The sequence below is a fragment of the Nothoprocta perdicaria genome, unplaced genomic scaffold, assembly GCF_003342845.1.
Source record: "Nothoprocta perdicaria isolate Ctin4 unplaced genomic scaffold, notPer1 scaffold_69, whole genome shotgun sequence".
In the NCBI taxonomy this organism is placed as follows: Eukaryota; Metazoa; Chordata; class Aves; order Tinamiformes; family Tinamidae; genus Nothoprocta; species Nothoprocta perdicaria.
The window spans coordinates 1,684,134-1,700,678 of record NW_020455965.1 but is presented as its reverse complement, the minus strand read 5'-3'; the positions used below and the strand labels follow the sequence as shown (position 1 = coordinate 1,700,678).

Below are 16,545 nucleotides of genomic sequence, written 5' to 3'. Positions count from 1 at the left end.
TGCCCAACACTCCCCTATGGAACAGCGATGAATCCTTGGGGCTGGCCAAGTCAGGCCCAAGCGAGCCGAGCACTACCGTGCTCGCAGCCTCGCGAGCGGCGGGGCGAAGTCAGGCCAAGGGCATATTGAGCAGGGAGCGCTTCCCGAATCCATGCGTGTCTCCTAGCAACTGGCCACCCTGCGCGGCAGAGCCCATCTGTTTATCAATATTTCCAATGAATTCGTCTCGAGGTTTAAACTGCCACCAGCGAATTTATGGGTTGGAAGAAAAAGAGGGAGAGTTAAAATTAAATTAGGAATTGATTAATACTTGAAGCCACTTGGTAGCTGTTGGGTTGAGAGCCTTTTCAGGGGTGTTTAACTCTTTGGTTTTCAATGAGTTGCATTTTTATGACTAGTAAGGTCAACTGCACACTGAAAACTTGGGGTAATTTTTAAGAAGCTCATAGTCCAGTCAGAACGTAGAGCTCATTAAAAATGAGGTTATTCTGTTGAAAGTCCAGTAAGCATATTGCCTTCTTCAATTTTGTTTTTTAAAAGTAATGTTTTAGAAATAAAATGGAAAAAAAAACAAGAAGTGATACTGGAAAACTCTAGTTTCAGACTCAGTAAAATAAAAAGAACAGCAAATTATTAAATTTTGGCAAATTATAATTTAAAAAAATAGGAATTGTTTCACTCTCATTCCTTATAAATGGAAAGAACTTGTGACAAAGTAATTCTGATAACCAGTGCTTGAAGCAAGATGCAAAGTTCAGAAAAAGAGAAACTTAAAAATGCCATGGAGGAAAAACAGTGTAATAATGTCACGATGCAGAGAACGAGAGATAACTCTTCTGATGGTTTAAATGGACAGAGTTTCACTGATTTCTGCAAAGCTGCCCCTGTTTACAGCAAGTGCTATGTTTTATGTGGGATCCTGGGGACATACTAGGCAGGACGGTTGTTTTCTTCCCTCTCACTTGACATTCTTATATATAGGTAGGTAAGCACAACAAGCAATCAAAAGCCCAGTGGCACACAGAGTAGACTTTGAAGGACAGATGCAAGCAAAAAGTGCCAGTTTTAAAGAGGTCTGTTTTGTTTTAAGCAAGATCACAAATAAAATCTAGAAGCCAGCGCTGCACAAAACTACTCCCAAGGCTGTCCTTTCACTACAGGCCCGTCACTCAGCAACATAAAAGAAAATGCAAACGGGCAAGCAAGACAAAATCCTAGAGCAAGGACACAGGCAGTGCTGGACCGTGCCACTAACACGAGCGAGAGCAGGTGCTCACCAAGGAGATGTGCATGGACCCATGGGTGCAGACACACCACATGTGCTTGCTCTCCTCCACACATCTGCTTCTGCAGACACAGATCCTCCTCCCTCCAGTTCTGCCCCCAGGAGCAGGCATGTTTTGGCTCATCCCTCTGGCAATAGCAGCACTCGCCTTTTGTGCACATCCATGTGCATTACCATCATTGTCTCACTCCTAAACACACGTGGACATGGGCCCTAACCCACTTTTTCTCTATATTCTGAGGTAGCATTACTGTCAAGAGGCGTATAAGAAAGCAAAGTCCAGTTCTATCAGTGGCATTTGACATGAAGGACCACTGGGCTCTCCCCTGCCCAAAAGCCCACTGAAGCCCTACTGAATTCCAGTGGGAAGCTGGGCACAACTATGTGAAAACAGGAGAATGGAGCCCATGTCCACATCCATATCAGTTAGGTAAAAAACATAAAAACTACCTGAGAGAGAAGCTTGTTGTCATCTTCCAGAAGTTTCACTTTTGTTTCAAGTTGTCTGATGTAGTTGGAAGATGAATCTTCAGGAAAAGAGAGAAAAAAATAAGTTCAAGCATCATGTTTTATAGATTAGTACTGTCAGACAGCAATACATTTTCTCACTCTGTGGAAGGGTTGGGAAAGAGCTAATTACTACAAATTCAAGTTTAAAGGGTGGGGAAGGGATTTTTCATTCAAGAGCTGAGATTCAGCAGCAGCAGCAGTAGTATTTCCTATCAGCCCCACTTGATGAGGTGTGGGGGGAAGGGAAAAGGTGAGTGAAGTTGAATTGTTCCTTTAAAAAATAAATAAATGAAGTAGTTTCTGGCCTTTGAAAGCCATTCACATTCATCTAAAATGCCCCAAAATATTCAACAACAGAAGGTGTTTCATTTTAGGATGAAATAAACTGCCTTCTCCCCCTTTCTTTTAAGCTCAACTGACAAGCTCCTCAAACATTTTTTCCTATGGTTCTATAAATAGGTCACTGTTAGAATTCCCAATACCACAAAAAATACATAGACCACAAAGCTAAAGCATACACATGGACTGGCATGTTACAACACAAATTCTCACTGCTCAGACCTACTTTTTTTCTTATTCTTGAGAAAGTATGTGACAGCAGACAGCAAAATACTAGGACAATAAAGTACAGTGTAACCTCATATAAAATGGTAATATTCAACTTGAAGAAATTTAATGGCCCATTTACCATTGCAATAAGATAGCAGCACTAGATAGCGTGACCTGGTGAAGAAGATACCTTGCCAGAGAGCTCTGTGGGTGGCTCATCACTGTCCAAAGCATCTGGTTTTCGTTTTGAAATGTGCTTTGAAGAAACACATTTGCAAATTTTACAAGGAAGAAATTAAAGGAACCTGGAAAAACCATTTAACCATCTTCATCACAGTTTAACAGCTTGCAATAGCTCCATCCATCCATCAATGTTTGTAAAATGTCTTCTCCACTTGTACTTTTGGTAGCAGACACTGAATTGTTTCAGGAGGGGGAGAAGAGGAAGCTTTGCAGCTTATGCACATGAAAAACCGAGCAATTTCTGCACTGCTAAAAGCACTCTGTATAATGGAGTTATATTTTACTTCATTTTATTTATTGAGTGCCTGCAAAGCCATTATTCTGCCACAGAACTTCATGTTGAGCATGAATCAGAGGGAAACCAAGAATTATGCAACTGTGCGCATGCTGGTGTGTGTTGCTGACACCCAGCACCATTCAGAATTGGCCCCTTATGGTTAGCAGGCAACACGAGCTAAATTTTCACACACACAAACACATGCACATATGCATATATGCATTACTTGGACGGTTTAGGCTGGCACTGTGCTAAACAGCTTATCATTCCCTTTGGCAGCACCTGCCAGACACCCTTAGCACAACCTGAATTCTGCTTCTTGGAGATTCTTGGGGCAGTTTTGCAGAAGAGCTAGCATGCAAGCTGCAGCTAACAACTTAGTGCTTTGACCATTCAAGAGAAAAATTGGAATATGCCTGAAAAAAGGGTTACCACAGACAAGTGCCAAGCTGCACATAAAGGAACAGCAGGACAGATTAGAGTCAAGTGCCCATCTAAAGGACAAACACTCTCAAGGAAAACATGCTCGCTATTTTTGTTTTGACTGTGCTTTGTGCAAAACCAGTAAATCCAAATAAATCCTCATAAGGAAGGATAAGAAGACGCTGTAGGAAACTGTGTAAGTTCAGTGAACAGTTAAGCGGTCATACGGTTCACAACAATATCACCTCCAGCTGCAGAGATCACAAACTCTATCCATCCAACAACTCAACTGGGAGGAGTCCGTGCATCACAGGAAAAGAAGGCAAAAGCAGTAGGTTAATATGATCAATCCATAGCACCTTCCTGGCTAACGCCTCATACCAACGTCATGAATCTAGTCATGCATATAAAAATGTGTAGAGTAAAAAAGTTACAGGAGATCTGTGCTTAAGTCAGCAAGATTTCAGCGTCAGCTTAAACAACTTGCTGAATTAGTAATGAACCTCTCCTCCATCATGGTAATAGGGGAATTTGAGAGTCTTAAAGGCAAAACCAAGAGGACCATGGATCATTAGTCTGACTTCTTCCGCATCCCAGGCCACTGCATTTATTGACTTACCCCTAAATTCAGTTTAGTAATATCCGTTTGGCTAAATATAGCTCCCAGCGGAGTCTCCAGACAGTCCGAAGACATCCAGCAACTCACTCTTTTCTTATGGAACGTGTCTCTACCTGCTGGCTCCATAAGGTGTCCCTCACCTGCCTGAGAGCTGCCCAGGGTAACTGCATGTTTCCAAGGCAGCACGGAGACAAGAGCCTCTAAACAACAAATCAAGTGATTCAGACTTGATTCCAGACCAGCTCCTGGGGTTTTTATCTCAAAGTTTCAGGGCATTCAGAGCAGCTTCAATGAAGTATTCAAATAGCCATCAAAGGGCAGGTTTTATCCACGCCTCCCTGGAAATCAGAGATAGGCAGCTGCACTGAAGACAGTCTGTGCGTGCAGTAATTACACAGACAGCCACACTCACAAGAACAAACGTAAGAAACACGAGATAAAGCTAAAGAATATCTGTATGTGTTGCCAGGTCACTCATGGGCTTCACAACAACCACAGTATTAATAGATGTTTTGCCTGTTTCTTCAGTGGCAGGACCTCTGCTCCACATGGAGCTCCAAGCTCTCAAGTGCATGAGGAGCCTTCTGGCAGTTTAGGAACTACCAGAGCTCTTTCCAGGCCCTGGATGCTGCAAGGAGTGACTTGCTGACTGCAAGAATAGAGAGCCTGGCCACCTTAAGAAGAGAGAAACGGGGAGAGAATTATTTCCCCGCTTTGTTTTTATGTCCCAGGTAAAGGAATGAGTATTCCTTGGGCACGTCCTGAGAGCAATCCCTGGAGTCAGTGCCACCATGGACTACTCCAACCCAAAGCCTTTTCTGAGATTTGATGGAGTTCTTCAAACACCACTGTTCAACCCCAAACCACACCCCACATTTGACCTCAACCAGAAAACATCCCATAGCAGTATATAAAAGAAAGCAAGCAAATTTTGTCAGCTGAAAGTGCTCCATCTCAGGCAGAGCCTGAGAAACACCATTCAAAGTTGTCAGCATCCTCACTATGCCCTCAGAGACGAATCATCACCATCTTTGGAGCTGCCTGTGTGGAGGTAGGTGTCAGAGGAGCAGTTTGCATCTTGATCTCAGGTTTAAAAGATCCCATAACTCTCATGACAGCAGGCAGTAACACTCCAGGACTGAGCAGCAAAGCCCTGTGCTCTGGCTCCCCCACGTTAGATCAAGAAACACATTCCCAACATTTTTCGGCCTCTGACCTTCGTCTTATCAGTGAATTTCGCTCCTCCCCTACCTCCCCCAAAGCTGTGGATGGCAGAAATGCCCGAGTGACCCACCCAGGAGACGGTGCTGAGCAGGAATGTGGACGGCTCAGACCTCCTCATTGCAATCACCAGAAATTAAACAAATGATCCCCATCACCTTATCAGAGAGCACCTTCAGTCATGAGGAATGCTTAACCTCCAGTCCAAAACCACATTCTTCTCTGTGGTGTGAGAGGCTCTCCAGATCCTGAGCATTACGGCAGAGCAGCGGCATGCCCGAGGCTAATACAGCAACATTGCCCTGACTTCAAATCCACATACCCCTGTGCAGATATCGTCAGAGGTCTCAGACCTGTTCTGCTTGGGCAGACAGCTGAGCCGATGGGCTCGATGGAAGTGCAGCATGATAAAGAAGAGGACAGTATCATGGACAAGGAGAGTGGCCAAGGGCACAGAGGGATGAGTTTCAGCAGGTATTTCAGCCAGGCAAGAGTCAGCCCCTCAGGCAGAGATGTTCTTGGAGTTGTTCCTTCACCTCCACCTTTCTTCTCCTTCCCAGGAGTCTCAGGTAGCCACTGCATGAGCAACGTTTGCATTTAGAGAGCCAGATGGCACCAGGCGGTAGGAATTCCCCCTCAAAAAACGGCACCTCCCACCCTTCCCGCTACACACATCTAACTCAGCGCTAGCCCGTCATCACACTTGGGGCATCCTCCAGCAACAAAAATCCTTTCCAAGCAGCTACCACAACCCAACAGTCTCCATCCACAGAGCAACTTCCATTTGTGGTTTAAGTGCCAGAAAACGCCTGGGCTTGGGTGGGATGAAGAACAGCCGCCCTGAGCACCCAGAACATGCTCGGAGGGCTGAGGACCCCTCCGTGCTGGCTCCGCACGGATGTCCCTGTGGTCCCAATGGGTACCCCAAGCAGGGAGCCAGCTCGGCAGGATAAGGGACCAACGCAACAGCTCGGCTAGCGAAAACCAGAGGAGTGACTACAATTAACTCACCTGGGCAACTTAAATGCTTCAAGCTAAATTGTTTGCAGAGCTGTAAAATCTGAAGCCTCGTTTCTTTATAAAGCCTTTGAAAAAACTAATTGGACGTAGCTCCTAACGTTATCTCCATGAGAGGTAAGAGAGCTGCATTCCAACCCGTGAAGGAGCATTAGCGTTATTACCCATCCTCCTCAAGATTTACTGTCTTAAAAAATATACTCCATCTGGAATCGGGTGCAATTCAACTTGGATGTAATCTAGCTGAGTAACTTTTCGCCACATAGATAAACCACTTAATACTCATTACAGCTAAATTGAGGCAAGACAAATCACTCTACCTTGTTTTAGCTAAATGGCCTTTGAGGGAGCAGGGAAGTGCCTGGCTCTTGGTGCTTTTTAAAAATATAAATTAGATCCTGTTTTAACAATCTAAACAATCTCCCAGCCTGTGCAGCATTGAACAATGTCACTTTAAAAGACACTTGGAGACTTTCTGATTGTCACCTGAGACTTCAGAGGGACCTGTCTGTTGGGTAAATAAGACGAATTATACATTTATTTTCTCAGAAACAAATTGTCAGTCCTTGTGTGCAGTTTCTCGAAACCAAGAGCATGCAGAACAGCAGCAGGCATTGCAGTAACATGGATGAGATCGAGCAACATTTATAACCTTTTCTTAATGAGGTCTCCCTTACTTCAGCACTTAAATAGTTGTAAGTAAAATCACACTCCCTTTACGCACAGCAATTCACAGCAGAGATACAAGAAAAGGTTAAAGCAGCTGTCCATACAAAGAGGAAGCCGTCAGGAGCCGGCTCACTCCCAACAGTTTGGTCATAGGGAAACAGCCCCTGAACCTGGCGGGGACAGTTTGTGACACGAAACAACCAGCAGGAGCCCTGCAATGAGTAGTGAGTTAGCAGAGGTGAGTTAGTCCCTTCAGTGCTGCAAACGGGTTGGACAGTCCGCAGGGGTGTCCTGCAGCAGGTCCTGGCCAAGGCCAGTGACAGTACAAGGGGTAATGGGTGTTAAGTTGAAACACAGGAAGTTCCATCTGCACATGAGGAACTTCTTTCCTGTGAGGGTGACAGAGCCCTGGCACAGGCTGCCCAGTGTGGAGTCTCCTTCTCTGGAGATCTTCCAAACCCACCTGGATGTCGCCCTGTGCCCCGTGCTCTGGGTGTCCCTGCTGGAGCAGGGGGTTGGACAAGATGATCTCTAGAGGTCCCTTCCAACCTCGACCATTCTGTGACTCTGTGAGGTGCTCCAGCTCCTCAGCCTGCTCAGTGGAGCCACAGGGCTACCTTGCTCGCCCAACCCTCCGCGTGACTGGGACTGGTGCATGGAGCCCATGTCCCTGGCACCCCGCTTCCTCCCCGTGAGAATGCTTTTGCAAGTAGGATTTAGCACAGTCAAGAGCAGCTAGGCTTTCTTGGTCAGTGTCATGCAAATAAGACCTTTCCTCCCCTCATAAAGAGCAACTACCCTACAAGAAGTCTCCCAGACCCAAACCAAGGGCAGAAAGATACAAGAAGAAGTTATGTCCTGCCACAGTTAACACCTTGTGGCCCTGCCTTACCTTCTTTCACTTGATGGAGTGCTGACATTTTTGCTTCCTCTCTTTCAATCAATGATGTTCTCATAAAAAGACCTTCACCCGCACTCAATAAAACATTTCACTGCTTATCGGCAGTTTTGTTATCGTTCCTTTACTCTTCAGCACAGTATTTCAGATTCTTATGGCTCTTCTGGTTTTGCTTCTTGACACACACAAGCAGGCTGAAAAATGTGCCAGCAGTTATGTCTTGTGACGAAGCTGATTTATCAAAGCAGTGTGATTCTTTCAGAGAAGCTGGGAAGCACAGGAAACTCACATCTTTTCATATTCATTTTCATTAAAGTAAAGCTTTCAGAGAGCTGGACAACTCCATAAGCCTTGCTTTTTCTTACCCAACCCCATTTATTTCTGCTTTTTGCTGCCAACTCCATTCCTGCCACACTGCCTCATACTGGTGTGTAAGACAAGTGTCCACACCAGGGCTACCTTGGCAGTTGGCATGCTCACTGGCCCAGCTCCAATGTGGGCAGACACATGGCAGAACCACTGATGAGTTACCCAGTTTTGCAGGTGCTGCCCTCCACAGCGGGGCTCCCAGGGCTCGTTGCAGTTGGTTCCCTGCATTGGCGTGCTGAGCTTCTCCATGACTCACTCAGGGAGGATCTCTCCTCCTGGCACCCTGAGGATGCTCCAGGGTCTGAATGATTCTGCCCATGTGCCCCCTAAAACAGAGGCTACCTCCCAGCCTCAGCAAAAGGGACACCCAAGCTGCTTTGAGCTAGTTCCTGCAGAAAATACCCCTAAATTCAGCTGCGAAAGCGTGTGAGTGGCTGGGAGGGTAGGTTTACAGACAAAACACATGCTAGAGCCAAATGACATATACTGGTAGTGGGGTGATGCAGCTCATTGACCTTAACTCTCTTCTCTCACACCTGCACTGCCACACTTTGCTCTCCCCTGTCCCCACACCTTTCCAGCAGGAGCCTGGGAGCAATTTGCAACCTCACTGGGGAGAATGAGGCTGACGGATAAAAGAACACCCAGTGAGAAGGTGTGTGGTGGACAAGAGGCTTCCACCTCTATCAGCTTTACAAGATATTCTGCAAGCAAACTATACCAATTTGCTCTACCACATTAGCCCCAAGCAGGGCACTACAGCCTCACACAGCCTGCCAGATGATACTCTTAAAAAGGTGGTGGAGCTGCCCTTACAGAAATAAAAGCCAGTTCAAATCATAAATATTTTCATACCTGAGATGCCTCAGTAGATTCCTTTTGAATGGACACTGCTAAGGCCACATGAAATAAATAAAAGACCCCTTGGTAACATTCAGAGCCACCCATAACAAAGGATTTGTCTGAATAAGATTTGTAGGATCCAGGCAGGTATTTTTAAGCTGCAAGTGATGGATCAGATATAGAAGAGATAGTAAAACACAGTTTAAAGCAATTGTGAAGTTACTTATCTGTACTAACAATCTAATCACAAATACCACAAAAGTTGAATCTCAGACCGACAAACATTATTTTAAGTATTACAAGCCAGTGGTTATGTACTGACAACAAAGCTGTGTTGCTGTAAAACACTGCTCCAGCAGGATGGGACATATGCCACTGGAGCTACTTAATTAACTTTTCCGAGTGAATTTCTTAACTCTTAGCTCTGAAGTTTTTCAAGGCTGCACATTCCCAACGCAGTTCCAGTTCATTAGACCTGTCTAAGGGCTTAGCAGCCTCAATTCAGTCTGTAAAGGCTTGATAAGGTCTCTCCTGACTTTGGCTTTTGCTCTTCACCGCTGTGGCTTCCAGCAATGACATCATCTTCAAGCACAGCAGAACATCTGCCCGCTATGACTGTCAACAAGACAAGCTCAAGAGCTCCTGATATCCTATCAGGATCCCATTAGGAAGCAGCTGATAGGAAAGGAAGAGTGTGTGCAAGTGCGTGCCTGGGTATTACGGTGTAGCCAGGAGAAAGATGTCTCATCTCATCTGAAAGGCAGCTTCCGTGTCCCTTCTTTGCTTGGGTGACCTTTACATTACAGCTGTAATCTTCATGAGGGCCATCGTTCTAGCACTGCCTAGCAAAGCACAAACCATGCGAGATCGCTTGTGTCCCAGTCCCTCTCACCCACTTAACCCCGAAATCCTGCTTAACTGGAAGGAGGGAACACAACCAGCAAAGAGAATGTGATGTAGAACAGGGGAAAAGAGCAGACGTTGGTAAAACACTTGTGGTGTCTGGTGGCCAGAGAAAAGCATTAGGGACTCAGTGCTACTGGAGGATCCCACTGCACGCACCGCAACGCGTCTTCCATTCCTGCTGCCCACAGGACAACCAGCTCAGCCACGAGCAATACAGTGATCACTGTTTATACAGGTTTCCAGGGGAAATCTTTTCTTCTTTTCTCAGACTGGGCTTTCAAATACAACTGGATGAAATGCAATTAGAAATTAATAAGCAAACACAGTGATGGAGCTATTAATGTCTCATGTATGCACAACCAGGGAGCCTTGATTGCTGCGCATATGAGAGAGGAAAGCTGAATTACATCAAACGCAGGGTTCTTCCACTAGAGTTCATACGAAAACCTGGTGCTTTTCAGGAGGAATGGGACAAAGCACTGGACAAATTCCAGGTACTCTGGCAATCACAACCCCTATCACGATTTAAGGACACTGGGTAGGTTTCAGGTTTTGCTTTGCCTCTTTAAGAAGCTGTTTTCTGTCTAACCACAAGGATTTGCCTGACAAAGGACTACCCAAACAATAAAGGACAATTATAGAGAAAGTAGGACAATGTTCAAATTGCAGGTAGAGCTCAGAGTGATGCTCCCTCTGAGACACAGTGTGGGACCAGCATTTCTTCGTTGTTGCCTTCTGGTTGATAAGAACAGAGACTATAAAAGATGCTGCAGCTGGAAGGGCAGGGGAAGATCAAACCGACTACTGGATGTGACGCTGTGCTAAGAAAAATCTACAAGTGAAAACCTGGGGCGAGGAAAAGCTGAGCAACACCTGCCAACACGGAGGCTTTCTGCCTGTCTCGTGCCTCAGCTGACACACGTGCACCGTGCAGGCCTCGCTTCCCCCGTCTGAGTGACACTGCAACGGTGCAGGCTCTCCTGACACCTCCAGGCCCAGCAGAGAAAAGCCCAGGGCCACTGAAGGATGCCAAAGCAGAGATTTAGGCGATCATCGTAATCTTCCTTATCCTGTACCTCTCTGCTGTTGCTACTGATGGGCAAGTGCTGAGCTACCGCTGGATGGCATAAGCAGGACCTTCCGTGAGTGCCTAATTTTAGTCACGGAGAGCTAAATCCCCTGCTTTTAACAGATCCAAGTGCTACTCCTCATCAGTCTGATGAACAGCACCATTGCACAAGGACTGGCTGGATCCTTCCCTTGAGGGTCAGACCCGAGGGCCAGCTCTGCGGATCTTTGCTCTGGGGAAGACAGAGGTGGATGGAAAGTTGTGTCAACAGTGCTCTGTCATGGAGCAGAACAGCAAGTCCCTCACAGCTAATGCAGCTTTAATGATTACGAAAAGGTTAAAATGACCTGCCAGGCACCCTTGGTTGTTTAATCCTCTTTTCCTTCCTCGTGCTGCTTTAATCTTGGCAACATGGTCACATGACCCGGTTAAAAAAAGCCCCGAAGCCGATTAGGGGCTTCCTACTGGCTACAAACAGCTCAAAACGTTTGTGGCGGTGTGAATGTTTTGGAAAGAGCAGTTCACTTTGCTCTGCACCCTCCTTTTGGGGACATCCAAGTGGATGTTACAGCCTCTTGAAATTGCTAAGAGTGTATTTACAAAGGGAAATATCCCTGAAACCAAGAGGAAAGACTCATTTATATGACTGTAAACTCATTTTCACCTATGCCAATCCCCTTAGCTAATTCCTCCCTTCCACCTCCAAATCCCAACCCTTCTTACCTGACTTTGACTACTGCCACCAAAAGCTAAAGGCAGAGCCTGTCACACAGCCAACGGGCTCCACTCAAAGCCACCCTGGAGCTGGATCTAACATTTTGCAGCAGCATCCCAGGATCCTCACACAAAGCTGTCCTGTGGAAAAGGATCTTGACCACGGTAATTTGTAAACTGGTCCTGAATCAATGTCATGCTATGGCAAAATCAGTGTAGGGTTCAAGCTACAATGCAGAAACAAGAGTTCTGTATGTAAACAGGCAAAAAAAATCCTCCTTCATCAGTGGTATCAAAGATCTTGAATACGGATCCGTGTCCAGTTTTAGACATCATGCTTGAAGACTCACGTGGACTAGTTGGAAAGAATTCAGAGGAGAGAAATAAGGCGGATCAGAGTGTGGAAAGCATAATCTATCCGGAGAGCTTGAAGGAATCCAGATTGTTTAGTCTGCAGAAAAAGACTGAGGATAGACGTGGTAACGGATTCAGATATGTAAATGAAAATGACTGTTGAAAAGAAGCAGCGAATTAATTGTTCTCCATGTCCACTTGGGAAAAGCAGGCTAGTATAGCAAGGAAGAGATTGCCTTGGGAGGTTGTGGGAATCACCACTGATGAAGGTTTTTAAAAGCAGGTTAGACAAACATTTGTCAGGAGTAGTTTAAGTAGAGTTGAGTCTGCCTTGGGGCAAAGGGATGAGCTAGGTGACCTCCAGAGCCCTTCAGTTCTATTTTCCATGACTATTTCCATACATAAAACACATGATAAAATCTGTTGCTAATTCACTTAACATTTAGAGAGCAAGCACTGCAATTATTTAAGGCCAAAACAGTCTTTGACTGGCATGTTAAATTCAGTAATCTGAAACCATTCATGCAATTTGGTTTTTCTTCTGCTAAAACAGTCACCTAACTGCACAGTGGCCCACAAAGCAAAAAAGAAAATGTGCAAGGAGAACTAGCAAGCTCTTACTGGAAAAGACAAGAGCTGGAAATGGCTGTTTCAAACATTGTCAGTGATTTCAGAATCAGTACCCCCCAAAAGGGAGAGTTCTCATCTTTGAGTTATTGTTGTCAGCTTTTTCATGGAAATTAGTAGTCTTAAATCACAGAAAGCCAACACAACATTAAGCTCAATATGAACCTGGACACAAACTCCAGCCAAAAGAGCTTAAAAAAGAGGGATGTGATGAATATACACAAGTCGGGGAGAGCCAGGAAACCGTCCTGGTTAGGAAACAAGACTCAGCAGCACTAAAAGCCAAAGTGCTGTCAAGGTTCACAGGCATTGTGACAAGGGAGGGCTTTGGAGAAGGCCAAGGAATCAGCCCTGTCCGTGTTCAGGAGTCTAAAAGAAAAGCACAAAGGTGCTAATCTGAAATCTGAGTCTGTGGGAATGAAGTCCAGGGTAATGAGTTGGAACTATTTTAAGAGTCCAGAAACTCCCATAATGAACTATTACCTTTCCTCAGAATAACATAAAAAGTAATAGCCAGAAGCCCCCAAACTCTTGAGTTTGTACCACCGAAACCAAAACAGCAATAAAAGAGAGCAGAGTTCAAAGTCCTTTGTCATCCTGCTACAGCCAGAAAGCTCCACTGAGCAGGTTGCTCTGAATACTTGCACGCCCAATTGCCCTGTCAGCTACGTCATGCAAATCCTCGGAAATCAATGCAATCAGACCACCAAATCTGCTCCCTGACCTGCCTTCTGCATTATTCCCATTACATCCTGCAGCAAAAATGAGGTCCTGCAGTGAGTATTTAACTGGAAGGAATTACAATTTGGTATCTTGCTCTTAGAACACATCACACTGATCAAAGTCATGCAAATTTTTTGCCCTCAAATCTAAATGCATCCAAAAATTGGGGGGCTTGCTACAGCTGGAAAAAATTTTGTCATGTTTAAGAAGACTTTTGCTGAAGTTCCTCACTTTTTGTAACAAATCTCTAAGTGTAAATGTTCAAAAGCTAGGACAAAACAAGTCAGGTTAACGCAAAGTCCAGTGAAAGGGAATAGTTATGACTAAGTTTTCTTTGAAAATTTAGTTTTGCTTGAATCCTTAAAGATTTTCTCCTCGATAGATTAACACTACCTTCTAGGTAAGAAGTACTGCTAACTTTCAGATGGCTGTAATGCTTATGTTCAACATCGTACACACAAATGTGTGGAAAGCTTTACGCAGAAATTTCCACTGCCTTCAAAGAAATCCAGCTTAAAAACTGATAGCACAAAGCAGCCCACAACTGGGCTTTTTTGAGTTTAGAAAACCACTTCAGCAACTTGCAGGAGGGGGAGCAGATTGTCAGATAAGGTGATAAATTCTAGTTAAATGGGTAAAGCCTGAAAATCTTAACTATTTGCAAGAACGTGGGTCTTTCTTTGTAAACATCACGTTGCAACTTTTGCAGGCCAGAGCAAATGCATTTCTGATTGTAAATCTGCTCCTGCCTTTGCTTGGGAAGATTCCTCTGGACAATAAAGGCGGGGAGCCCGGGAGAGGGCTGCATAATTACCCGCCTGGCACAATAGAAACCCGCCTTTGCAACGCGGCCTTCAACGGTCAGGAATCCGAGCTGCGGGATAATTAAAGCTCAAAAATCCTTTTCCGCCAAGTCAGGAGAGAAATTAAACTTTAATTTCCCCTCCTCAAATAACCCTGTGATGTGCAGGGAGCCCCCTATTAAAAAAATACATCTCACAGATGCAAATGATGCCCTCCTCAGTATAGGGAGGGAAAATTTAATTGGCAGTGAGAAAAACTAATGATTAGGTTAATGAAAAATGGTCTCTATTGACTCGGGCCACTCGACCATTCCTGATGAGGGTAAACAGCCCTCCCCTCCTCCCCTGTCCCCTCCTTTGTGTGCAGCATGGGGCGCTGGAAGCAGAGCCCCGCTCCTCGCTGGGAAAAGGCTGGAGCCAGATCAAAGTCGGTCTGTGCGGGGCCGGGGGAGCCCCCTGCGCTTTGAAAGGGCTGCGCTGCCTGGGGGGGCGCAGGAATGTTTTTATTCTTGCGCAGGAGCTGGCAGCGAGAGCGCAGGAGAGAGGCAGAGCGAGGGGGGCGAAGGAAGGGGCGCTGCTGGCCGGGGCGGCTGATGAAAGAGCGGACGAAGCGGGAGCGCGGAGCGCGGCTCCACACGCCGCCCGCGCTCTGTCTCCTTGCCTGGGCACAGGGGAGACCTGGCCACGCTCGGGGCTCGGCCTGCGCCGCCTCCCCGGCCCTCTCCCTGCCTCCCAACACCGCAGGCCCAGCCCCTCCCTCGCGCTAGCACAGCCTAAGAAACGCCAAAATGGAGAGGCCATGGCTGGGCAGACACCTTGCGTGCGGCTCCTTCACACTGTCTTGTTTGCCTCAGCTCTCCCCCATTTCTTCACCTCTTCCTCCCGGGCTGCTCTGAGAAGCACCCCTGCCAAGGTGCTCAGCAAAGGCATGGGCCCAAGCAGATGGTTTAAAAGCGTTTATCCAGCGAGGTCTGGGTTTTCCTTGTGGCACAGGCCGTGAACAAACCTTCTTGTCATACCTGGAACTGGCAGCATGAGGCTCTTGTCCTAACGGAGCAGTAAGATGTTTGGTTTGATGGTGCTGCCTGCTCCCGCCGCGCTGCTTGGGAGCTCGCTGTGAATTTTTTAGGTACAACAGCTTTTCAGAGGGAAATGTTGCTGTGTCAACAAAGCATTTTTAATGGAAACACATCAATTTTCATGCAATTTTTAGCTCAGGATGAAACTTCTGGTGAAAAGCTCGGATAGAGAGAAAGCCTAAAATAGTCACAAGCCTGAGGCTTAAGACAGTCACCAGGGAACGTTGAAATCCCTGCACACCAAGCTCTTCTGGAGCTGGCGGATCATGCCTGGCTGTGTTGAAGACACAAAAATATCTACAGCTAAGGACTCGGAGCCTGTCCACACTACTGGAAGAAACCTCATACCCTGTCCCATTCATCAGGAACTGCTGCTTCTGTAGAACCAGCAGTTCCTATCAAGATATATATATTATCATATAAGATGGCACCTACACAGCCTTCAGCATATGCCAGCTATGGATCTGGCACATATTGGGCTGTTTTGATGGGTCAGTGTCTCTGTCGTGGGTCCCTGCAGGGAAGTGACCCTGCTGCAGTGCAGAGCTCAGAGCTGCGCCTCCAGCCACGGGCTGCCGGGGAGGAGGCTCTCACAACACCAAGACTTGGAGTTGTGGTTCGGCTGCATTTCACAACACACGGGGAGGCTGGCAAGCCAGCAAGGACAAAAACAAACAGAAAAAAGAAATGCACTTGGCCGCATGCCCTAACATACCACGGAGGTGGGATGCAGAAGGGAGCGTGGCATGCAAGAGCGTGAAGTGCCCAGGCAGGAAGGGGTAAGGGCAGGAGAAGAGACCATGGGAAAATGGAAGTCCTGATTTCTGGGGTTCTGTGTAACATGACTCTCTTCTTGTCCTTCTGACCACCTAGTGCCAGCAAAACACACAGCCTCACGCTGTCCAGCCCCAGACTGTGGTTAAACATTATATGTGCTCCAATTGCCTAGTAATTTAGCTCACTTCTGATAAACACATTCCGTGACTGTGGGGGGAAGGTGTGTTTCCTCCAAACACCTCTGAGGACTCAGTATGGATGGGAAAAACTGGCACATATAAAAACAACAAATTATCTACAATTACTTTACGGTACAGTCCTTCGTTATCACGCTGAAAGAAGGCATAAATCTTATTTCTGCCTGCTTTCACATAAAGAAAAATCAACAAAACCCATTAAATAGGACACAGAGAAGCCCCTTTGCGCCCTCAAACTACACAGATGGAGCAGAGGCTGTTGGCTACTTCCCTACATGAGCATGGAGGGATATTCTCTTTTGGGAAAGCACTTCCTACCTGAAGTCCTCTCCTCCCCCCTGCACCTGCAGCCCTGCTGGAGGAGTCTACAAAA

General features: G+C 46.2%; 1 protein-coding gene across 2 annotated transcripts in view; it reads right to left on the bottom strand.

Annotated features, from left to right (window-relative positions):
• Positions 1-16,545, bottom strand: part of CCDC85C (coiled-coil domain containing 85C) — a 107,639-nt gene that overhangs the window by 40,306 nt on the left and 50,788 nt on the right. For both annotated transcript variants that reach the window (XM_026050427.1, XM_026050428.1), the window contains exon 2: positions 1,736-1,812. In XM_026050427.1, the coding sequence (XP_025906212.1) occupies positions 1,736-1,812 (77 nt within the window). The remainder of the gene's footprint in view (positions 1-1,735; positions 1,813-16,545) is intronic.